This window comes from Malus sylvestris, chromosome 1 (genome assembly GCF_916048215.2).
Source record: "Malus sylvestris chromosome 1, drMalSylv7.2, whole genome shotgun sequence".
Taxonomy (NCBI): domain Eukaryota; kingdom Viridiplantae; phylum Streptophyta; class Magnoliopsida; order Rosales; family Rosaceae; genus Malus; species Malus sylvestris.
In genome coordinates this window covers 9,031,837-9,057,525 of record NC_062260.1, presented here as the reverse complement: position 1 = coordinate 9,057,525, position 25,689 = coordinate 9,031,837, and the positions used below count along the sequence as shown (strand labels likewise).

General features: G+C 38.7%; 1 protein-coding gene across 1 annotated transcript; it reads left to right on the top strand.

The window, feature by feature from the left end:
• Positions 1-5,585: 5,585 nt before the first annotated feature.
• Positions 5,586-7,703, top strand: LOC126628056 (uncharacterized). Its single transcript, XM_050297646.1, has 3 exons — positions 5,586-6,511; positions 6,586-7,002; positions 7,095-7,703. The coding sequence occupies exons 1-3, from the start codon at positions 5,586-5,588 to the stop codon at positions 7,243-7,245; spliced, it is 1,494 nt and encodes a 497-aa protein (XP_050153603.1). The 3' UTR covers positions 7,246-7,703.
• Positions 7,704-25,689: the final 17,986 nt, after the last annotated feature.

Below are 25,689 nucleotides of genomic sequence, written 5' to 3'. Positions count from 1 at the left end.
TTGGTACGTATAACCAATGATCAAGCAAATGCCTCTGCCAAGCCGTTCTGGGTGTGAACATGGGGACTGTATGTTCAACTTCAACCCCAACCAACATCCAATAATCACCAAAAGTTTTAAATGTGAATTCTCTAGCATTATCCAATCGAATAGATTTGATTAGATAATCAAGGTGGAGAGCCCTGAGCTTGATAACTTGAGCCAACAATTTGGAGAATGCAATGTTCTTTATGAATAACAAGCATATGTGTGACCAACGTGGGAAGCATCAACCAATACCGTAAAATATCTAAATGGTTCGCATGAAAGGTGAATTGGTCCACAAATGTCCTACTGAATCCTTTGTAGCAAAATAGGAGGATTCGAGCGAATCTTGTCATAAGAAGGCTTAATAATAAGATTTCCAATGGAGCAAGTTTGACATGCGATTCCTTGAATCCAACCTAAACTCCGAGTTAGTGGATGCATGTATGAAGATTTGAGGATATGGTGCATCGTTGTTTGTCCAGGGAATCCAAAATGATCATGCCAAAGTGTAATTTCGTGTGCGTTCCCTGAGGTAGGGCCGACCACATAGTGGCTCTCTATAGGGTGTATGTTTGTAGTATACAAACCACTCGGGATACATTTCATCTTCTCTAGAATATGCTTCTAGTCATATTTGTAGGAAGTAATGCACAAAAATTCAACTCTATTTTCTACATAAGTTTCAGCATGGTAATTATTGTCTCTAATGTCCTTGAAACCCAACAACATTCTTCCGGAACGTGGAGAATAAAGTGCATCATCAATGGTCAAGATTGTACCATTAGACAACATTATACATGTCTTACCATATCCTTTGCTCAGGTTGGATGGGCCTGAGAGGGTTGTTAGAGGTGCATTCTTAAGTACGAAGTTTGTGAAATATATGCATTCATGCAAAACGGTGTGCGTGGTTGCATTATATGCCAAACAACTAACTTTCCCACAAGACATACCTAGAAATAAAAATTAATTTGAATCGGTCACATGCATAAAAGTTCTAAAAACAAATATCCATTCAAAATAATTTAAGTATTCAAAGATGGTAATTAAAAACTTAATATTAAAAAAAAATCCCAACAAATAATCCAAACATAAAGGAAAATTGTTCGAACTTAAACTAAAAACAAGCGGGGGTTTTGGCCACTAGGTGGAATTCGGCCTTAGGGTTATAAAATTCAACTAAAAATAGTTCATGTCTAAGATTCTAATTTTCCATAGAGGTAATAGCCTCTTGAAAATCAAAAACCTCCATTTTGGTAATTTTCGGTTCATCCACTTTCACAAAGTTTGATTCAAACTTTTTACGACAAGAATGGTATTCAGCTACATGCTTCGGGGGAGCATGGCAAACACGGGACCAATGGTCTTTTGAACCACAGCGGTAGCATATGTCTGCATCCATGGTATCAGGTGCTTTTCCCTTATTCTTGCAGTTCAGGGCCTTAAGAGCGAGTTTAGGGCGCTTCTGGGCTCGGTTTCCTTCCTTAGATGAGCCTTGGCTCTGTTCACCTTGACGAGATAGCTTCTGCCCCCCCCCCACATACTTATATTGGCGTTTTAGGTGTTGGTTTGTGCTATAGTGTGCTTTACCGAGAAGTAAAATAGAGATCAAATTCGAAAACTTAGTGAACTTCTGAGCCCTATATTGTTGTTGCAGGTTAATATTGGTAGCAGAGAAAGTCGAATAACTATTCTTCAGAAGATCCTATTCGATGAAGTTCTTGTTACAAAACTTGAGAAGTGATCAGATTCAACAAACTTCAAAATTATATTCATTCACAGACTTAAAGTCTTGGAAGTGCAGATGCTTCAAGTCATGTCTTACTTCAAGCAAGAAGATGTCCTTTTAGTGATCGAAATGATTAGCCAAAGTGACCCAAAGTGCTCGTGGATCTACCTTAGCAAGGTACTCGGTTTGTGGTGCATCATGAATGTGTCTTCGAATGAAGATTATGACAATGACTTCTCAGCTTTATCAACTGGGTTGTCCGTCTCATCTTTAATAAATGGACAAGAATATGGTTAGTGTAATTGAGAAAAAATTGATCCATTCACATAGGACTAGAACATTTAGGTTCTAATAGACATTTATTGGTTTAAAGTTACATGAAAATGTTGCGGGTTTTCATGGGTGCTGTTTTGAAGGAAAACTTCAGGTTTTCAAACAAGGCATGTTTCTAGAAACTTCGGGTTTCAAAAGAATTATGAACTTCATGTTCATATGTTCCTACAGACAAACACAAATATTTATACACAAATATGCAACCAGAAAATATGCAAATAGATCTTCAGGGTCTATCATTATAATTGAATTAATTATTTGGACTTCGAGCCAAAAATAAAGTTTGGGTGAAACATTATAAAACCCAAAAGTGCCTAAAAAATATAGGCAATTAAATTCGGGGCTCAAAATATGGACCAAAGCCCGTGGGTGGGCTTAAAAAAATTGTTGTCGTGGGGTCCAGGCCCAAAATTTGGGCATGGGTAGTAAGCCTGGGGTTGCACACCCAAGGACAGAGGCCCAAAGATGGCTCTGATCTGGTGCTACACGGTTGCGGATACACCAACATAAGGCCAAGATCTAGTGCGACGCAGGGCAGGGAGACACCAAAGCCCACTTGGGCTGATGTTATTCGCGGGCCTAACTTGTGCAATAAGCCCGTGTGCACAAAAAGTGGGTTGTAGATGTAATCCTAGATGGCAAAGGCCCAAAAGAAGGGTGCCAATCCTGTGCAGCGTGGTACAATGATGTCGTAACCATTATAAGGCTGGGATCAAGTATGGTGGGAACATCATGGCCAATGAGGCCAGTGTTGGGCCGAGAAGAGCTCCAAAGCCCAAAGGGCTGGTGTTCACCAAGAACAGGCCAAGCCCAAATAGGCTTGGGTTTCAAACTAGACACCCTAGCTCAAGCTGGCTAAACTCACTGGGGAAGGAGACCAGTGCCACCGCTACAGGTGGTAGTGTCGTGGCACAAAAATCACAGCAAAAGTCGTGGGTTCGACAACAACTATAAAATTGAATGGAGAGTGAAAAACTCTCAACGTTCTAGAAACCCTAGAAATATTTGATGTGAATTTCAACGAAAAACCATCAAATTTCAATCAAGAACTCGTCGGTGACGACTTTAAGTATTCGGGGAGATAGCCATGGTGGCTGGGCATGGTTGCAGGCCATACTACATGATGGCTCAATAGGTGCAATGCCATTTAGGCGTCGGGTTCTGGGTTTGGGCCTAGAGCAGTGCCTCCATAGTTGGGTTTCTCGGCTCGGGGAAAGGAGTCCGGCGACACGACTTCTAGCCGTCGCACGTTGGGTTTCCAAAGAAACCTAATTTTTTTTTTTGTAATGTTTAATTTAATTCCATATTAATTCAATGCATATTCAACATATAATTTAATGCATGAGCATATATTTGATGCAATTCATGGCAATACCAATTCACATAATTCAATAATTATGAATATAATGCGTACACAATTTATGTAGAATCTAAAATTTGAAAAACGTAAAGTTAGGTCTTGCATGATGGTCAATGTTCATGCTATCAGGCTACAAAAATATCAAAATAAAAACCGTTATTTTGGAAGAACCTAATTGTGTGATGATTTTGATGAACTAGTTTGATGCAGAAAACTTCCACATCAAATTCCTAAGCGTAGCGGTGGGAGTGTGCTAATTATGTGTTGTGGCTTATTTTTATCTAACAGAGGAGAAGGGGCACGACAGAGAGAGTAGAGAGAGATGTGTTTGAAGGGTTGTATAGAGGATGTGTTGTTCCCCCTATGCAGTGGCTTTATTTATAGCAATAAGGGAGGGACGAATCCTTTTCCTCCAAGGAATACAAGTCCTAATAGGGAAGAATAACAAGTATCAAATCTAATATAGATTTACACAATCACACTTAAATACAATGTTTATAACAAGTTTTAGTTTTTTCAAATAAAAAAAAATTGAAATTAAAATAATTGTCAAACTCTTTTAGGTTTTTTTTTTTTTTTGGGTACAAGCCACTTGATCTCTGTATGTACTTGACCCATTTTCAATGATTAAAGCTGTTTTCTTTGTAAGGACCTCTCATTCTAATGGTACATAGGTAGCTTAAGTCATATTACGAATGCCGACCTTTCAATGAGGACCATGTAAGTCAATTACATGTTCTTATCTTGTTGGCTGTATTTATCAATTTTTTGGATATAAAAACAATAGAGACACACCATGTAATACGTCCAGAGAGGACTGAGACGTTTGGTAAGATATTCCTATCAGTACTGGTATAAATATTGATTAGCTGATCGGGATCTTAGCTTCTGCGAAAGGGAATACAAGAAGTTGGAAAAGATTTCTTAATTTCTATACATTTTTAATTAGTATATGAGTAGAGAGGAGCTTTGACCCTTGAGACTGTTAGTTACTGCATGATGCCTTGATGGAGTTTGCTGCAGCCTTTACTTCTCATCTACGATGCATGGACACGCGAGAAAGCAACCGTATCCCGTATCTGACACGCTGAGGATACGGATACGCTGAGGATACGCGTGGATACGCGTTTGATACGTATTGGAGTGAAAGGATACGTTTGGGACTGATGAGATACACGTATTGTATTGTCCAGATACGTGTATCTTACTTTTCGGATACATTTGAAACTGAAATAGGAGGATAATCAGAAAAAAAATCACAAAAAATCACAAAAAATCCGCATAGAATCGTGATTGATCGAACTTAGTTAACTGAAATCACTCTAAAATCAAAGGATAATCAGAAAAAAAATAAAATTCGGATTTACCTCTCACAGAAATCACTCTGCTTGGAGACTTTCACGAATCCGTCATCTGCAACTGTTCCGTGAAACTTCTCTCCATCTGCAACTGCGCCGTCGTCTCCCTCTTCTTCGTCTACAACTGCTCCGTCGTCTCCTTCGTCTGTCTGCAACTCCTGGTGAGTCTTAACCCGGTGAGCTTTAGTTGTTTTTTCCCCAGTCTCTCAGCTTTACTGATTCTATTCTACCAATTTGAAGACAATAATTTAAAAATACCCATTGGAAGACTACCCATTCGAAGATGATAATTTAAAAATACCAATTGGAAGACAATCTGATTCCCTAGGAAAAGAATATAATATTATATTACCCACTACCCATCCATTCCTACCCGCATAGTCCATTCAAATCTGACAACTTTGCTTTTCTGTTTTTAACTTTTTCTATTATTATAATATTATTGTATTTTGCATATTATAGTATATTATTGTGTAGTGGTATGGATATTTAGATTATAATAACTTTGTCTTTACAGTGGATTAACTCTTACTTTTTATACGTTTGTTGATTTAGGAAAATGAATCACCCTAATAATCATGCAAATGATATTGCTAATCCGGATGATAATGCTAATCTGGATGAGATTGTTGAAAATGATCATACTCCGTTGTGGAAGTATGTCAAAAAGCTCGAAAAAGTGGGAAAAAAAGGAGGAGGGAATGCTGAATTCAAATGCAATTATTGTTAGAAAACTTACAAAGGATCATACTCTAGGGTCAGGTTTCATTTGTTAAAAATGGCTGGAAACGGGGTCACACCTTGCAGCAAGGTTACTGATGAAAATCTTGCAGAAATGAAAAAGTTAATTCGGGAGTGTGAATATAAGCTGAAGAGTTCTGCTCCAAAGAATGTTTCTTTGCCCAACACTGGTTCTTTTTGTTATGATCAACCTGAAGTGAATCTTGATCCAAAGAAGAGAAAAGGAACAAGTGGGCCTCTTAGTAAAGCTTTTAACAAGGAAGCTCGAGATCAATGTGATGCTGAAGTCGCAAGGATGTTTTATACAGGTGGCTTATCATTTAACCTTGCAAGAAATCCGCATTATCGAAACTCATATGTTCGAGCTTCTACACTTCCAGGGTATGTTCCACCAGGTTACAATGCACTAAGAACTACTCTTCTGCAACAAGAGAAGAGTCACATTGAGCAATGCCTCCAGCCAATCAAGCGCACATGGAGCACTAAAGGTGTAAGTTTGTGCAGTGATAGGTGGACAGATGCACAAAGGAGACCACTTATTAATATTATGGCAACTTGTGAAAGTGGGCCTATGTTCTTGAGGGCAATTAATTGTGAAGGTGAATATAAAGACAAGTATTGTATTGCCAACTTCCTTACAGAAGCTATTAAAGAAATTGGTCATGAAAATGTTGTTCAAGTGATCACTGACAATGCTCCTGTCTGTAGAGCTGCTGGGTTACTTATTGAGGCCCACTATCCCCATATCTTTTGGACACCCTGTGTTGTTCACACTCTTAATCTTGCTTTGAAGAGTATATGCTCTCCGAAACAAACAGATGTTTCGTATGATGACTGCAATTGGATTTCAACTATTGCAAGTGATGTTTGGTCCATAAAAAATTTTATTATGAACCATAGCATGAGATTGTCTATGTTTAATGAACATTGCAAACTAAAGTTGCTCTCCATTGCCGAACCAAGGTTTGTTTTCTCCACTTCTTTTCCTTTTTTTTTCTTATTCAATTATGAGCTATCCTAATTATTAAATTTTTCAGATTTGCTTCCACACTTGTGATGCTTAGAAGATTTAAGGAAGTAAAGGAAGGTTTACAACAAATGGTGATTAGCCCGAATTGGGCTTTGTACAAAGAAGATGATTTGGTTAAAGCAATGACGGTGAAGCAAAAAATATTGGATGAGTACTTTTGGGAGAAGATTGATTATATTCTTTTCTTTACAGCTCCAATATATGAGGTTATTAGAATGGCTGACACAGATAAACCTTGTCTTCATTTGGTGTATGAGTGGTGGGATGCTATGATTGAAAAGGTGAAAGCTGCTATCTACAGGAATGAGCGCAAGGCATTACATGAAAAAAGCAGCTTTTTTGATGCGGTGTATCGCATTTTATTAGAGCGATGGACTAAAAGTAGCACACCATTTCATTGTTTGGCGCATTCATTAAATCCAAGGTAATGATTTTGCTAATATCCTTATAAACTCTTCCAAAATTAATCTTTAGCTTTATGATTATATTTTTAAAGTGCTATTTCTTTTATTTTAGGTATTATAGTTCAGAATGGCTCCAAGAAGACCCTAGTCGGGTTGTGTTGAGCTTACAACTGAAAGGAAAAAGTGTTTTGAGAGATACTTTTCCAATGAGGAAATTAGAAGAAGTATCAATGTGGAGTATGCCTCTTTCTCTATGTGCTTGAATGACTTTGGAGCTATTGATTCTATGAATGATAGGTTTCATTTGGAACCAGTAATGTGGTGGATTGTCCATGGAGCTTCTACACCTAGTCTCCAATCCATAGCGTTGAAGCTACTTGGACAACCTTGTTCCTCCTCTTGTTGTGAAAGAAATTGGAGCACTTACAGTTTTATTCACTCTCTAAGAAGGAACAAGATTACACCACAAAGAGCCGAGGATTTGGTATTTGTGCATAATAATCTTCGTCTTTTATCAAGGAATAGCGCAACCTACAAAGAAGGTATTAGTCAATTGTGGGATGTTGGAGGAGATGGCTTTGAAAACTTGGGTGAAGAAAGTGTCGGGATGCTTGATATTGCTAACCTTTCACTTGATGAACCGTCATTGGAGACTACTTTGATTACTGGAGGAGACATCATGAACGTGGAAGTTGAATGAGACTTTTTTTTTTGTTAATTTCATTTGGATGTTCTTTTTACTTTTTCAAGTTTTAAGACTAATTGCTTGTTGGATGGACTATCTTTCTAACAGTTTAGAGTTTATTGAATAATAAATTTGAATGCTTATTTTATAATGTTTTAGATATATTTTTATTTATTTATTTATTTATTTATACATATTTTTAATTGCCGTATCCTTGACGTATCGTATCCTTATTTTTTGAAATTTGACGTATCCCCGTGTCGTATCGTGTCGTATCCCCGTATCCGTGTCCGTGTCCATGCATCATAGCTTCTCATGTAGCTATCCAACCGTTTGATATATATAATGGTCATAATAAGTATTAAACTAGTAGGTGATGTGCAATTGCATGGAAATAAGTAAACATAAATTACATTTAAATTAAATTAAATTATTATGAGAAAAATATAAAACAACTTTCCAGTTTCCATCTCCCTTCCACATTCCTTTGTTCTCCACCCTAATTACACTGATGTCTCATCTCATGGGCATTTTATGCTGCTACCATTTCCTTACGTTGCACAAATTCATGGATGGTAGTCGATGATGCCCCTTTGATTCCAACTCCCATGATGTGGGATTGAAAAAAAGGATAGAGAAGGGATAAAATTAGTGTAGACTACTTACGAAGGAGAAAGGCGATGGAGATGAAAGAATTAAGGCTATTAACCGACAAGTGTTGCAAGAATATCTTACCGGAAAATCAAAATCTGCATAGGATGGAGTTTTAAAACCCTAAAATTGATCTACTTTCAATTTCTTAAGCATGTCCTTGATTAACCAAGGAAGTTTTCCAGTTACTCGTTCAGAACTTTAGATAACAAATGAATTAATGGAAAATCTTAGATCTCTTCTTGCTTATGTAAGACCACTGTTAATTGTAATTGGGTTATGGTTGCTGGCGGGGAGGGATGATTGTGCTTCTTCATCTCTCACGTTTGCAGATTTTTTTTTTTTTTCCTCTTCATATTTTTTAATTTAATTAATTCCATGTAAGCATCCTTGTCATTTAATGATTAAAGAGATTTAAAACACTCTTAATCAAGATCCTTGGATGTTATAAAATCTAATGGTTCAAAGGAAGTGTAAAAGTATTTGTCAAAATGTGTGTGCGCGCGCATCAAACGGTTGGATAGCTACACGAGAAGTAAAGGCTGCAACAAACTCCATCAAGGCATCATGCAGTAACTAACAGTCTCAAGGGTCAAAACCATATATATGAAACCTAAGGGAAGAGATTCTCATTTTGTTATAAAAATGGGGATTAGTTGTAGAGTCCACACCACATCAAACTTTAACGATCTGAATGGTATATTTTTCAAGTTGCACCTCATAGATAATCCTTCCAAAGTATTAGCCAAATCGGAAATGTTTAAGACATCTAATTGAGTTCAAAGAAATTAACGATTATTTTGTTATATAAGAAACAATGAAATTTTATCTTGATAATTAAATAGGCAAATGGTTTCGTATTGAATTGAATTTTTGTAAGGATGATCTATGAAACGAGACTTACAAAATAGACGGTTCGAATCATTGAAGTTCGATGTGGAGTGGGCCCCACACCTAATCCCTATTTTTTGAAAAAAAAAATGAGAATCCCATTGCATAAAGGGCCTATATTGTTGTGGCTGTTGCAGTCCTATTTAGAATAGGAAAGTGATTGTGTAAATCCTAGGAAATATGGGAATGTATCTTATATTCCTATTTAGAATAGGAAAGTGATTGTGTAAATCCTAGGAAATATGGGAATGTATCTTATATTCCTATTAGGATTAGATTACCTATTAAATGTTGTAATCCTAAAGGGAAAGGTTTTACCCTTCCTACTACTATAAATAAAGGCACAATGGGGTGAGATAACACACACCTCACAATTACACATCTCTCTCTTTCTCTCTATCCATGCCGCACCCCTCTCTCTCTATGGCCTCCATAATTGTTCAGTAAATTATGTCTACAACACGTTATCAACACACTCTTGACGCTGCGCTGACAAGAGAGTTTGATCTTCAATCTGGGGAGTATTACGTCTATAATCATTCTTTTCATGATTAATTTAATTATTTTATTGAATTGATCTACATGCTATTGATTCAATTTAATTTTTCTATGTTGAACATGATACAACGAATTGGAGATGCAATTTCGGCTTTCGGAGAATGATCTTCTACAAATTCAAAGGCTTATTCGTTTTCTACTACTCAGGAACGCTTAAAATAAAGGAAGATATTTGAAACGACTCATGAAGCATGAAAACATTCCCCATGATGCATGAACCCCCTACATTTATATTTACCTTCCGATATATATATTGTATATGTTTCATATATTTGTTTCATGCATTACGCAATAATTGCTATGTGGAATTTATGAGTCAAAGAATCGAAAGAAATTAGAAGCATATTAGGGTTTTCTTAAACCCTAAAGGATTTGAAAAAAAAAATTGGGGGAATCAGGACATGGTGCGGCACACCACCGCACCATCATTGTGCAAATAATCACCAGGCTTATGCCTGGATTTTACCTCGGTAGGGCCTGTAGCCCTGAGCCTATGCACACTGGCCTTGGCCCGCAGCCATCCAACCTGCCCAATTGTTTGGGCTATCCTCCCATACACACGCTGCAACCTTTTTGGTTGCTGGGTTTTGTTGCTCTGGCCCACATACATATAACCAGCATATGCTGGGCTTGTCCCTGCGCCACCCATACCCAAGCCCGTGACCTGCAGTCACTATGGGACTGCTTTCATGCAGTCAGCCTTCGCTGGGATCCCTACAGGCCAGCATGAGCTGGACTTGCCCGTGAACTCCCTACAGCCCAAAACCGACACCCAGCTACGGCTGGGGTTTCGTTCCCTCCCCGGTGGCCTGCAGCCATACCCCGAGGCCCTTTTGGGCCTTGCCGTTTTTACTCAAGGCACCCCCCGTGCCTTCCTTTTTTTTTTCACGGCACCCATGCCCAAATTATTTTGGGGCATTTTTCAACCCACAAGCTATTATTCTAGCATTCTAAAATAATTTAACCCGTATGTTAATATTATTTAGCTTCTACAATCGACCCTGTATGGCCCGATTTATTGAATTAATTAAAAGTGACCTGCAGTCCATTAATCTGATAATGAATCCAAAATTATTGACCTAAAGATCACTTTTTGACAATAACGATTCAATAATTTATTACTCTTCTTTGAACCGTCACATACTTTCGTAGTAACGAAGCTCTCACAATTGAGTTCCCGAAGACAGCTCAAATCCACTACACTAAGTTAGTATATTGCATTATGAGTTTCTTGCAGGAACCTCTCCTTTATGAACTAAACGTTCATAAACTAAATTGAACCTATAGTTTCAAATTTAGTGCCTTTGAAACCCGAAGATTTCATAAAACAATACACCCATGAAAACCCGACGTTTTTCATGAAAACCATGTCTTAGAACTTGAATGTTCTAACTTTGATGCTTATGGATGATTCATTCCCATAGCACCAATAACAATCTTGTTCCCTCAAATTCAGTAAATTGTCGAACCGTCACAAGTTTAATTTTCCTGATTTGGTTGTTTCTAATAGAAACCACTTTATGTGGGGTACAAGATGTGAATCTCCACATGACTATTAAGAAGCTGAGAAATCATTGAAGCCAACAATGGCATGGAAGAGCTAAATAAGCCTCTGCCATGAACTTCATTCGAAGACTTATGCTCAAAGCATTACAAATGGAAGTACCTCCCGAATGAGGATTCTAGGGCTCTTTGGCTCACTTCTACGGACCGTCTAATCATGAAATATATTGCCCAAAGCAAACCATGATTACGTCCATGAATGAGGACAATTCTGAAGTTTATAAATCCGATCGAATTTTGACTAGAGAATACTTTTCTCGTTTTTCCTTGTTTCTAACTCGCCCCTGAAGCAGCAGTGTAGATAGCGGAAGTTTATCAAATTCTCGGATCTGATTACTAACACAAACGTGAGAGAAAGATATGGACCGAGTTTGGTCAAAGCCTACCAAATGGTGATGCACTGCTTCGACAAGGATACACTGAATGGCATACTCTCTCACAATCCAATTTTGAGTTTGTTTTGACAAACATATGGTAGAATCAGGGTCTGCCAAGGTGTGGCATCATGCCCGACGCGTGATCCTTGGCACCCAAGACCTAAAACTTCAAGAATAAGGGATAATATTCTCGAACCTCAACCTTGCAAGAATCTACTCCCGTCTTGATGGAATAGATCATCGGTTATGCACTTGTTCGTGCCCCTACCAATGTTGTTGAGGAGTACCATTCTAGTAGTCAATATGTGAGATTGATTTTGCTCCACCGAACATCGTTGGCAGAGCAAAATTTTGACATGGATGGCCTTATTGGCCGAATCCCCTTAGTAAATTTACTTTGTGAACATTTTTCCATGTTCTTGGATTCAAGTTTGGTGTATGTTTTACTTATGGATAATCTTATTGATATTGTCCTCGAATATGAGTTAATTGAATCATGTTTCTTAATACATGTGACCGATTTAATTAAACACGTGATTAGGTAGGAATGTGGGAAAGTTAGTTGTCTGGATGAATGCGTACTACGCACACTAACTTTACACCTAAATCACATCTCTAACAATGACTTCAGGTCTATCCAACCTGATTAAGAGCATTGGCATGCTCCTCGTTGTATGAATGATACTGAATTATCATTTAAGGGACCTTAAATTCTTCCTGACGTTGAGTTTTTAAGGATATTCGAGATGACAATGATCATAAATGAAACCACTGAAGAAAATAGAGTGAAATATCTTTGCACCATCTCCAAAAATGAGCCTGAAGCTTTGATTTAGGGCCAATGGGTTGTCTCCCAACTGGGAATACACCACATGTGGCCGGCCTATAGCCTGGTGATTGAGCAGTTTACTTACTTAGGCACGACCTTTTGGGACACTTAAGTCGAACAATGATACTACAACGCATCTCCTTATCTGAAGTAAGGATTTTGTGCCTACAAGCATACTTTGCCAATCCTACTCATTAGGGAAATTGATTTTCTATATCATTTCTTGCAAAGATACGACACGACTCCATTTTCGCAGTGGATTCAAAGGAATATATGTGGACTAATCCAACCAAAATGCGGACCATATAAATATTTATGGTTTTGGTTGATGAATCGACAAACTGGTCACATGTTTGTCCACACACATTACTGCTAAACCTCTTGGCCGATCCCTTAAGGTCTGGAAGACTGGATAATGCCAGAGAGTTTATATTGACGGTTTTCGATAAAGTATTGCATGTCATTTTGGGTTTTTAATTGAACATTGCATTCTCATGTTCACCCCAAATAGCCTAGCCTAGCGATCATAAAGCGTAATTTAAATGATCGCCTGAATTTTGGTAAACGTACCAAGTTTTCGGTCTTTGCCTAAGGCTATGCAATGTTGCACGCAGCTATGTTGGTCCGCCTTGAGGCCCATTGCCACCCAACCTATATGACGGTACAGTTGGTTATTGGGTACGAACCTGACGACTTTCGTATTTACGCATTTGGGTGCGCATTCCATATGCCAAGTTGCGCCGCCGCAACGTACCACCATGGGTCCTCAAAGAAGGATATGTATCTTTTGTCGATCATGATTCTCCTTCACCTTAGCTCTCTTCGAGCCCTTGCACACGATCTCTTTACCGCTTATGTGCAGGTTGTCACTTTAATGAGGCAGTCTTCCCGCCGTTAGGGGGAGATAAGAACGTCAACATTCCTGTAGAACGGCGCAAAATATGCATGGACGTTACCCACTATGTCTCATCGCGATCCCCATACCGCACAAGTGTGATAAGCAAGTGCGACGAATTCTAGATTTTAGAATGTTGCTCCAGATGCATTCCTCTGATCTAGCTAAAGTGACGAGATCATATACCAGCTGCAAACATGCCTGCAAGGATAGACGTACTTAACGGACGTCGAGTCAACATCACTGGAAGGTGTGCCGCCCCTGTTGGACGGTTTGGACGCCCCTGTTGGACGGTCCGATACACAGGCGGATAGCCAATCAATATGTCTTGGCCTAGAGCATGACATATCATTCGGTTCGTAGGATTCACTTCCCTGGAAGAGGAAGACATGGCACAACAATGAATCTAAACTCGATCGCTGTCTTAAATCATTTCCATCTCATGAGATTAATCTGGATTACTCCCGAGACTTGAAGTTCTTAGTCCAGTATACTAGTTTGGATGAGAAAATGGAATTGAAATGAGATTATGATAGATGATGTTTTCACTTATATGGTAGCTACCGACATAAATGAAAAGTGACGATATCGAACCGTGTTCCGTTAATTAAGTGACAACGTAGAACTGATTGGATAACTAAAGTTACAATCCAGGTCAAATTCCTTACCAAAGTGTGTATTGGACCTGTCGTTCCTACACTGCCCAAGGTAACCTTATTGAGTTGCAAGTGGGAAAGGAAACGTTATGAGATGAATGAAATAGTGCGATATGATGCACGCCTTACGGCACAAGGTTTCTCTCAAAACGTCCTGTGATTGATAGCAGCATTATGAAATGTGGTTAGTATTTCTCCATGGGGATATAAATACGGAGATTTACGTGTAAGTTCCTGAAGAATTACATGGACTGGTTCAAATAGTTCCAAACCATGGAACACCCTTTTAACTCGTTTTGAGGCGTTCACTTATAGATTGAAAAATCCGACGGATGTGGTATACCCGTTTAAGTGATTATTTGATCAGTCAAGGATATGAATTATGCCCTTGCATGTTAAACTATGAAGTCTTATTCCAAATTGCTAGAGTTACAGTTTACGTCGTTAACATGAATCTCACTAAGATTTTGGAAAAGCTTGAGAAAACTGCCTCGCATCTGAAGATGGAATTTGAGATGAAGGATCTTGGGAAAACTCGTTTATGCCTTGACCTGAAGTTAAAGCATTGTTCTGACGGTATTTTGGTCTACCAGTCGAACTACACCCAGAATGTGTCACCTTTGAGTATACCCATGATTGTCCATACGTTATATGTAAATGAGACTCTTGAAGAGTTTATGGAATCCGAAATTCCATGTCTAAAAGTTCAACTTTGCGCTTCGTTGTACTTAGCTCATTGTATTTATACAGGACATCTCCTTTGCTGTTGATCTTGGTAAAGATGCAGCACCGCGCCTACACGCAACCACTGAATTGGTATTAAAGATGTACCCTGAAGGTATTACGTGGGCAAATCCCAACGCATCTTGAGTGGATCTAACCCCCCCTGATCCTCGAAATGATGCTTGCCTTGTTTGTTATGCTGACACTGGTTACTTATCAAACCCACACAAGGCAAAATCCCCGAATGGTTATGTCTTTACCATTAGGGATATCGCAATATCTTGGAGGTTCACGATATGACCCTAGTTGCGAAATCTTTGAACTGTTCCAAGACTCACCTTACTTCACCGACCAAGCCATGATACATCAACGAAGTCAACACCAAGACATATTGCATCTACATCTACATTAGCAAAGCATCAGAAGATTGAAGTCATGCAAACCGATCCCAGACAACCTTGCCGACCTCTACACGATGTCACTGCCGAAGTCAACCTTCCAGAAGCTTGTCCGAGGAATTGGTATGCCTAACTACTCATATGTAATGCTTGTAGTTCTCATTTGGAAGTTATGTCAAACTAAGGAGGAGTATCCAGAAGTATACTCACTTGATCTTAATGTACTTTTTTTCCCTACGATTAGGAGCATTTTTCCCACTGGGTTTTTGCTACCTAACTAGGTTTTAACGAGGCACCCATCCTGGGCTGATCATACCCTTGAGAGCTCTTCTACTTGCGTCCAAAAGACATATAGTTTTGACTTAATGCAACTTCTCACTTTTCTCCTTAGACTATGGGTTTTTCTCCCATCTTGGGTCTTACCATAGTGAGGTTTTGTGAGTTTTACTTTTTATGCATTCTTCCGTTGATTTGAGACTCGCATTTGCCCATTGTGCCGATGACTTCATCAACTGTACTTACTTCATCAATGAAGACTTGATGCGCCATTTACTTGAGTATTTACACACTCAAGGGGGAGTGTTGCAGTCCTATTTAGAATAGGAATGTGATTGTGTAAATCCTAGGAAATATGGGAATGTATCTTATATTCCTATTAGGATTAGATTACTTATTAAATGTTGTAATCCTAAAGGGAAAGGTTTTACCTTTCCTACTACTATAAATAAAGGCACAATGGGGTGAGATAACACACACCTCACAATTACACATCTCTTTCTTTCTCTCTATCCATGATGCATCCCTCTCTCTCTCTATGGACTCCATAATTGTTCAGTAAATTATGCGTACAACAGTGGCCTCTTTTATTTGACTAAAGGAAGGGGGCCAGCGGCAATGAGAGATTGTAGAGAGAGAATTGTAGGGAGGAATGTGTGCATAGAGGATGTTCTATTCCCTCTACGCAGTGCTTTTATTTATAGTAATAAGAGGGAGAAGAATTCCTTCATCCCCAAGGAATACAAGTCCATATAGGAAAGAATAACTAGAATCAAATCTAATCTAGGATTTACACAATTACACTTAAACTAGGAAAGTTTACAACACTCCCCCTTGAGTGAGTAAATACTCAAGGTAGATTCTGCATCATTTAAAAGTTGAGGAAGTCGACTCGTCGACACTGATTCTGGGAACAACGATATTCTCAATAAGGTAGGAACTTGCATAGAGAAGTAAGTCTTAGTAAAAAAACTCAAGGTAGATTCTGCATCATTTAGAAGTTGAGGAAGTCGACTCGTCGACACTGATTCTAGGAACAATGTTATTCTCAATAAGGTAGGAACTTGCATAGGGAAGTCTTAGTAAAAAAAACCCTATGACTATGGCAATAACCCGAGTAGGGACAAAATCCATCATCTAAGGAAAAATGCGTGAGAAATGCAAAGTCAAATGAACTGTCTATAGGATGTCATCAGGGATACGGTCATCCCAAAGTGGGTGCCTCGTTAAAATCTAATTAGGTAGCAAAAACTCAGTGGGGAAAAATGCCCCTAATTGTAGAGAAAAATAGTACATTAAAATTAAGCAAGTATACTTCAGGATACTCCCCCTGATTTTGACACAATTCCAAGGAGAACTAGCAATGTTACAACTCAAAAAGTTTACACATACCAATTCCTTGAACAAGCTTCTGAAATGTCGCCTTCGGTAGTGATTTGGTGAAGAGGTAGGCTAGATTATCTTGTGAACGGATTTGCGTGACTTCAATCTTCTGATGCTCTTGTTGTTAATATGAGAAAAAGAACTTTGGTGCAATGTGCTTGGTGTTGTCTCCTTTGATGTAACCCTTCTTGAGTTTTTCGATGTATGCTGCGTTATCTTCATAGATCATCGTCAGAACATCAACGACAGGGTTAATATCGCATGAGCTTCGAATATGGCCCACAACTGCTCTCAATAAAAAGCATTCCTGAGTTGCTTCATGTAAGGCAAGAATTTCAGCATGGATAGACGAAGTGGAAACTAAGGTCTGTTTAGTTGACCTTCAAGAGATTGTGGTGCCTCTAACGGTAAAGACATAACCCGTTTGAGAGCGCACCTTGTGCAGATCAGATAAGTATCCTACATCTGCATAATCGACAAAGCGAGAATCAACTCGAGAAACGAGGGGTGCAACATCACTCGAGGATCCATAAAGATAGACCAAGCCCAAATCTGTAATACCTTTAAGGTAGCGGAAAATGTCTTTAACATCAGTCCAATGTTTGTGTGTTAGTGCATTACTGTATCTTGCTAAAAGACTAACAGCGAAAGAGATGTTGGGTCTAGTACATTGAGCTAAGTACAATAAAGCACCTATCGCACTTAGACAAGGAACTTCAGGCCCCAATATCTCTTCATCATTCTTCTTCGGATGGAAGGGATCTCGTTTGCATCTAATGATTGAACAACCATAGAAGTACTCATAAGCGAATCAAGTTCAACTTGGATTGCTTGTTTCCAGTTTGACCAATCGATTCTACGTCAACATTCATCAACAAAATGAGGTTCAATGTCATTGCTCAACATGATCTTAGTAGTTACTGCATACGCTAATGCATTGTCAATGATCATCTCATTTCTACACCACATATCATCTAAGCTAGCATAATAGACTGAAATCTCATGATTCTCGGGAGGTGGATTCGTCTCTTCAAAGACACTTCCATAATCTAGAATTTCCTCATCAGTTGGATAGAATGAGTAAGCGATAGTCAGATTCCCGGTAGGCTCTTCAAATGTCTGTGTCGTGGGTTTCCACTTTCGGGGGTGTGAATCCTTTAAACCAAGAGGTCTACGATGTTTTTGTGTAGGGGCAGATGATTGGCTAGCCATTAATGTATGTGGATCACCAAAGTTGGCATCCTAGGCCTTCAGAAGGAAAGTTCGTTGTACATTTGGTACATCCATCTTTGCAAGCGCATTCGCAGCTAGAATATGTGATCTTGTCATTCGTGTTAGATCGATGGAAGCATCTAGCATGCTCTAAGCTATGCTCTGGAGATCTAATATGCGCTACACTTCAGTTTCAGACTGAGTGGTGCGGGGATCTAAATGAGACAAAGTGGAAGTCATCCACGATAATTTGCGTCGTTCTTCAGGAACGTTGACGTTCTTATCTCCCCCTAACAACGGGAAAACTATCTCATAGAAGTGACAATCCACAAAATGAGCGGTAAACATATCGCTTGTCAAAGGTTCTAAGTAACAAATAATGGAAGGAGAATCATATCTGACATAGATAAGAGTGGTAAACAGATCGTCTGTCAAAGGTTCTATGTAACGAATAAACAGATCGCCTGACAATCAGCAAAACGAGCGGTAAACAGATCACCTTATCCTTCGCAAATGTGATATGTCAAGTTCGTATTCAGTAACCAACTGAAGGGCGTTAGGGTTGCAACAGGCCTCATGCGGACTAATATAGGTGTGTGCAATATTGGATGGCCCCAAGCAGCGATCGGGAGCTGGGTGCGTATGACCAACGATTAAGCAATCATTTGTAAGCACTTAATGAATGCCTTTGTTAGGTCGTTCTAGGTGTGAACATGGGGTACATGATGTTCAACTTCAACCCCAATCGACATACAATAGTCATCAAAAGTTTTAGATGTGAATTCTCCAGCATTATCTAATTGAATAAATTTGATCAAATAATCAGGGTGGTGAGTCCTGAGCTTGATAATCTGAGCCAACAATTTGGAAAATGCAGCGTTCCTTGTGAACAACAAGCACACGTGTGACCAACGTGTAGAAGCGTCAACCAAAACCATAAAATATCTAAATGGTCCACATGGAAGGTGAATTAGTCCACAAACGTCCCCCTGAATCCTTTGTAGAAAAATAGAAGGATTCAAACGAATCTTGTCATAAGAAGGCTTAGTAATAAGTTTTCTTATAGAACATGTTTGGCATGCGATTCCTTGATCGAACCTAAGTTTCGGGTTAGTGGATGCCCGTGTGTTGATTTGAGGATACGGCGTATCAGTATTCGTCCAGGATGTCCCAAACGATCATGACAATGTGTAATTCAATGCTTGGTCCCAGAGGTAGGGCCGGCCACATAATGGCTCTATATGAGGCGTATGGTTGTAGTATACAGACCACTCGAGATATGCTTCATCTTCCCTAGAATACACTTCCAGCTATATTCGTAGGTAGTGATGCACAGAAATTTCAGTCATTTTTTTACGTAGGTTTCAGTGTGGTAATTGTTATCTCTAAGCCCGGGATCTGGTGGTGGCTCGGGCCGAGATGTGATAGGGTGGTTTCTGCCCGCCCTTACCAGGCCTCTTTTGGCATTTTGAGAATTGGTTTATGATATAGTGTGCTTCAGGCACAACAGTCGCCCCAGTAGGTCGAGCTTGATGATTCTTAATCAACAGCTGATTTTGCTTTTCAGTGAGAAGTAAAATAGAGATCAAATCCGAGAACTTATTGAACTTCTGAGCTCTATATTATTACTACAGGACAATATTAGTAGCAGAGAAGATCAAATTAGACAAACTTCAGAATTATATTCATTCATAAACTTAAAGTCTTGGAAGCGCACATGCTACCAGTGATATCTTGCTTCAGGCAAGAAAATGTCTTTTTGGTGATCAAAACGATCAGCCAAAGCGACCCATAGTGCTCGTGGATCTTCTTCAACAAGGTACTCGGTTTGCAGTGTGTCATGTATATGTCTTTAAATGTAGATCATGGTTGTGGCTTCTTCAGCTTCGCCAATAGGGTTGTGCGTCTCATCTTCAATGGCGGGACGCAAATTCTTTACAGTGAGGTGGAGCTTCATATCTTGGACCCACTTAAGGTAGTTCCTTCTAGAGACCTCCAAAGCGATGAAGTCGAGCTTGTTCAAATTCAACATGTTCCTATCACAAAATAGATGGACAGGATGTGGTTAGTGTACTGGAGAAAAAAATCAATTCATTCACATAGGAGTAAAACATTTAGGTCCTAATAGTCATGTATTGGTTAAAATTCGCATGAAAAGCTTCAGGCTTTCATGGGTGATGTTTTTAAGGAAAACTTCAGGTTTTCAAACAAGGCATGTTTATAGAAACTTCATGTTTCGAAATAATTATGAACTTCAAGTTCATATGTTCCTATAGAGAACGCAAATATATATACAAAAATAGGCAACAAGAAAATATGCAAATAGTACTTCGAGGTCCAAAAACTTGGACCAAAGCCCACGGGTGGTCTAAGTAAATTTGTATCGTACGGCCCAGGCCCAAAATTAAGCTAGAATAGGCGGATCAGGCCAAAGGATTTTAGGCCGGCTACCAAGGAAAGCTGGGCCCAAAAAATAAGCACAGGCGAGGGCGTTAATCCAATACGGCGAGGAACACGGGGACACCAAAGCCCAATTGGGCTGGTGTCACAAATGGGTTAAGGGGAATCAACAACTAGGTTGGTTTCGCAGGCCCAAAAAAATTTGTTTTTTAATAGGCCAAGAAGGATCCAGGCCTAAAGGGTCGTGGGTCAGACCAAATATAAATCCCAACCGTGCTGGGTGTGCACATTGGAGAAGATGCCATCTAGGTTGGTGGGACTCAGGGCGAGTCACAGTAGTCATGGACGACCACAGTGGTGAATGGAAATGGTTTTTAATCTCAACGTTTCAACAACCAAACCTAGAAAAATTCAAATCGGATTTTCAAAAAAAAATACGATGAGATTCAAGTGAATTTAGGTCCAAATTCTATCAGGGACGACTTCTGGTCATAGGTGACAATAACCAAAGGTTCAGGGTGGTGGCTGCCGGCCATACCCGTGGTGATCGTGGACAAGGACACAATGAATAGAGTCAGGTGATTTTGCGTTGCAAAGCTTAGAGCTTTTAGCTCCGTTTCTTGGTGTTTCTTGACTCGACGTGGGGAGCCTATCGACATGGCTTCCAGCCGTCGCCCTCGAGGTTCCCAACGAAACCCTAATTTTTTTTTTTTGTTTTTTTTTTGTTTGTTTCAATTACAGAATAATTCAATGCCTATTTACAAATAATTTTAATGAATGAACATATATTTTATGCAATTCATGGCAAATATCAAATTCACATAATTCAACAATTATGGATATAATGAATACACAATTTATGTAGAATCTAAAATTCGAAAAACGTAAAGGTGGGTCATGCATTATGGTGAATGTTTATGCTATCAGGGCTGCAAAAATATCAAGATAAAAACCATTGTTTTGGAAAAACCTAATTGCATGATGATATGGATGAACTGGTTTGATGCAGAAAACTTCTCGTCAAATTCCTAAACGCAGCGGTAGAAGCGTGTTGTGGCCTATTTTATCTGACTAAAGGAAGGGGGCCGGTGTCAAGGAGAGATTGTAGAGAGAGAATTGTAGGGAGGAATGTGTGTGTAGAGGATGTTATATTCCCCTTACATAATGCCTTTATTTATAGTAATAAGAGGAAGAAGAATTCCTTCATCCTCAAGGAATACAAGTCCATATAGGAAAGAATAACTAAAATCAAATCTAATCTAAGATTTACACAATCACACTTAAACTAGAAAAGTTTACAATATATATATATATATATATATATATATATATATTTTTTTTTTTTTTTTTTCTGTAGTCATTTTAAGTTTTCTTTTTCTAATTTCAAAATCCAGCAAATTTTTGAAACCTCCACGTTCACGCTCTTTCAATTTTTTTTTCTTTCTTTTCTCATTCATCAATTATACATAACGAAATATACAACCCACTTTAGTATCAAAACCTAGTACATTGGGCCTCTCGATATGGACACGGTCGCTCCACTCTTGCAATGACAATTGATCCAATCCGAGCCCCCAAACCCTCTAATTAACCAGCCTCAAGGCCTACCATCTCAAATTCATTGAAAATTTATCCTAACTCTGAAAAATACTATGAATTTTTTGTCGCATGTCATTTCTGTAATGCCCTGCCAATTTATTTCGGAGTTTACATTTAGTGGTAGGCCAAAAATAAACTCTTGTTTACTGACTACCATTAATCACAATTTATTTAATAAATTCTTAATTTCTCACAAAATCTAAAGCTAAATTTATTTACCAAAAACATAAGGTTAATCTTTAAACTAAACACTCAATCCCTTTTCTTCTTTCTAATTTTTGATAAAGATTAATCTCGGTTATTTTAAGGCTGCATCTAACTCCCGTTAGACTACCTACGTACCCTTGAACGGGATCAAGTCTTTCGTAGTTCACCATTCATTCTTTTATCCATTTCCGAAAATATTCTAGTCAACATTAGCTTTCACAATTGAATCACCTCACATGGGTACCAATTTTGGATTTAAAATATCAAAATTTACATGAAAAGATAGCGTCGGCCCACTGGCCACGCGCCGCCGCATGTGGCGGTTTCCGACAAACGGAAACCCCAAATTCCGACCAACTCTAAAAATTACCAAATTTTACAAGCAAGTAAAGTTCAATGGGATGAACAACTTTCATACCTTTACTGAAGTCTAATTCGGTTTGGAAACACCTCAAATCACCCTTGAACTGCCGAAAACCCTTGAATTTAGGTGTACTTGATTCGACTCCAAAACAGCTCCGACGCCCCAACCAATGCATGGGCTTTGTTCCAGGCATCAAGGGGAGTCCAAAGGTGTTGGTAATTGAAGGGTTTACCTTCAAGTTTGGAGGAATCGCCACCACTAACCCTGTCGCACCCACCGTGCGGATTTCACCATTTCAAGGCTAAATTTCACCAAATTTGGGGTGGAATGGGTAGATGAGGGTTGTGGAAGAGTTGGTAGGTGGTGGATGGCTGAATTCCGGCTAAAAATGATGGAAATTGGGCGGAATCAAACCGGGTCACCACCCGGTACACGGGTCGACGGGATGAGAGCCCGTTTCTCCCTCCTTTTCTTTCTCTTCTTTCCCTCTTTCTGATTGGTCGCTTCCTCTCCTCCCCCCCCCCCTTGATTTGTCCACCCCCTCTCCTTTTCTCTCCTTTCTTTTCCATCGTAGCCACACACGTGGCACATCCATTGCTCCATAAAATCTGGAGCCTTCTAGATGAGGCCAAAATTACAAAAATGTCCCTAACTTTAAACGTTAATAACTTCTTCGTTATAACTCCGTTTCTCGAATGGTTTTCACCTACGCGCTCATAGGGTCATCCTCTATTCAAACATACCAAGAAATAAGATAAAATATATGAGGATAAAATACGTCCTTGTATAATTACGTTAACCAACTAGGGGCATTTTCTTCATTTCCCACTTATTGATAAATTTTACGATGTAAATTATAATAAATCCAGGAAACAAAATTGTAAAATTTCTCTAATCAAATTTTCATAATCATAAATCTATTTATTCTCGATTTCCTCCACATATTCATATATTTTCAATTTTCAGGGTATTACAATTTCATTCTATAACCTCAATTTGACAATTTTAGCCTAATAAAAATTCATTTCAAAGTTCCATATAAAAATTAAGATTGCAAATAGTTACCAAACAACTTTTAACAAGTGTGTACGAAAAGGCCAAGAAAGGACAAACAAGAACACTAGAAGAACCGTATTCCAACCAAAAAGGGACAAAGTCATCCGAGCAAGCAAGAATACTAGGAGAATCACATTCTAACGAAAACGTATGCCAACCCCTTTGATAAGAAAAATCAACATCAATAATAACTGCTAACCATTCTGCAAAAAATAAATTTCTGATGACGAATACCCTGATAAAAACAACCAAGAAATTGGCCATGCCAATCTCGAAAAACTCTCCCACAAGCAACATGACCATGATTCCCAAAAGATAAAAATAATATTCCGCTAAAACGAAGGGCAACCAAATGGAGTGTGAATTTGCTCACTTAAGATGGTAACCGTTACAACCCTTTTTAGTCGCGACGTGTGTCCGCGGCTTGACCATAGGTAAGTAGTTTTAATTTTTTATATATAACATAAAGTTAGGTAGTTTTACTTTCTAATATATAACAAAATAGCAATTCTTTCCTAATTTGTTCCCCTCAAGTCTTGGATTTTTTTTTCGAGAACTTTAACGAAAAACCACATTTTTACACTAAAAAGTCAATCATGGTACTATTCACTTTATCCTTTATTTTGTCTTTATCGTTAAAACTCAAAGTTTTTAAGCCTTTCTCATTAGTTTTTTTTTTTTTATCATCAATACTGCTAGTTTTTAACTTTAGAAATAGTAAGTTATGAGACTATTTTCTAATAGGACAAGTTGGAGAATGTGTGGCTTGATATAAGGATGGTCTACACAACTGATTTTGATTTTCTAGTCCAATTGGTCCGTACATACATGTGTAAATAGTAAGTTATGAGAAGAAACTTGTAGACATCGAAATTTTGGTAAATAAATGTTGACCGATAAATCAAAGTTTCAACGCTCATGTATTACATAAATTTTACACGTAGCGTGTGACTCAACAAAAATTGAAATGAGTTGGAAAAGTCATCAAATAGGACACGTGTCAACACCTCGCAGAAACGACTTATTTCATCTGGAATATTATATTCAAAATTAGGCCTTGGAAAATTCTATAAATAGAAGGCTAATTCATTCATTTAAGGGGGGAATTCATATTACACCTGGAAGCTATAAAGCTCTGAAACTCCGAAGCTCTCAAGCAAATCCCGAAGGATCAAGAAAACCCTTTTCGTTCTTCATCAAATCCTCCTTCAAGATCAAGCCCCGACGGCCCTTGAAGAAAGTGTTCTTCGTTCTTCGTTCTTCGTTCATCATTCTTCCAAGATCAAGCCCCGACGGCCCCTTGGATCAACAATCATCCACCTTCAAGATCAAGCCCCGACGGCCCTTGAAGAAAGTGTTCTTCGTTCTTCGTTCATCGTTCTTCTAAGATCAAGCCCCGACGGCCCCTTGGATCAACAACATCAACAAATCCACACGTCCAACCGTTCTTCAAGATCAAGCCCAAAAGCCCTTGGAGATCCGTTCATCACTGTTCTTCAAAGATCAAGCCCAAAAGCCCCTTTGAAGATCCGCTCAAATCCACCTTCAAGATCAAGTCCACGGCCCTTGAAGAACGTTCATCCTTAGATCAAGCCCAACGGCCCTTTGGATCAATCGCACATCCACAAATACACACCTTACGGAGATTGAATCAGAGGATCAAATTTAAGAGAGATTGTAACCCAAAATCATCAAATACAAATATTTGTTTGTGCGCGTTGTTCTTGTCTCTTTCGTTTCAGGAATTTTCCGTGTTCACAAAACTATATAGCAATCTTGAATGCTAATTTCAAATAATTAAGAAAACGTCACCTGGACATGTTGTAAACCTGATAATGAGCCTCGAATCTCACTTAAACGTGAATTATGTCCTAGAGAGTCTGCTAAGATAAAAAAAAATGATAATTAGACTAACACTCTTTTTAATATAAATAGACTAACAAAAATGTGTGTGAAAAATAATTCTCAGCAAAAATTAGAATTT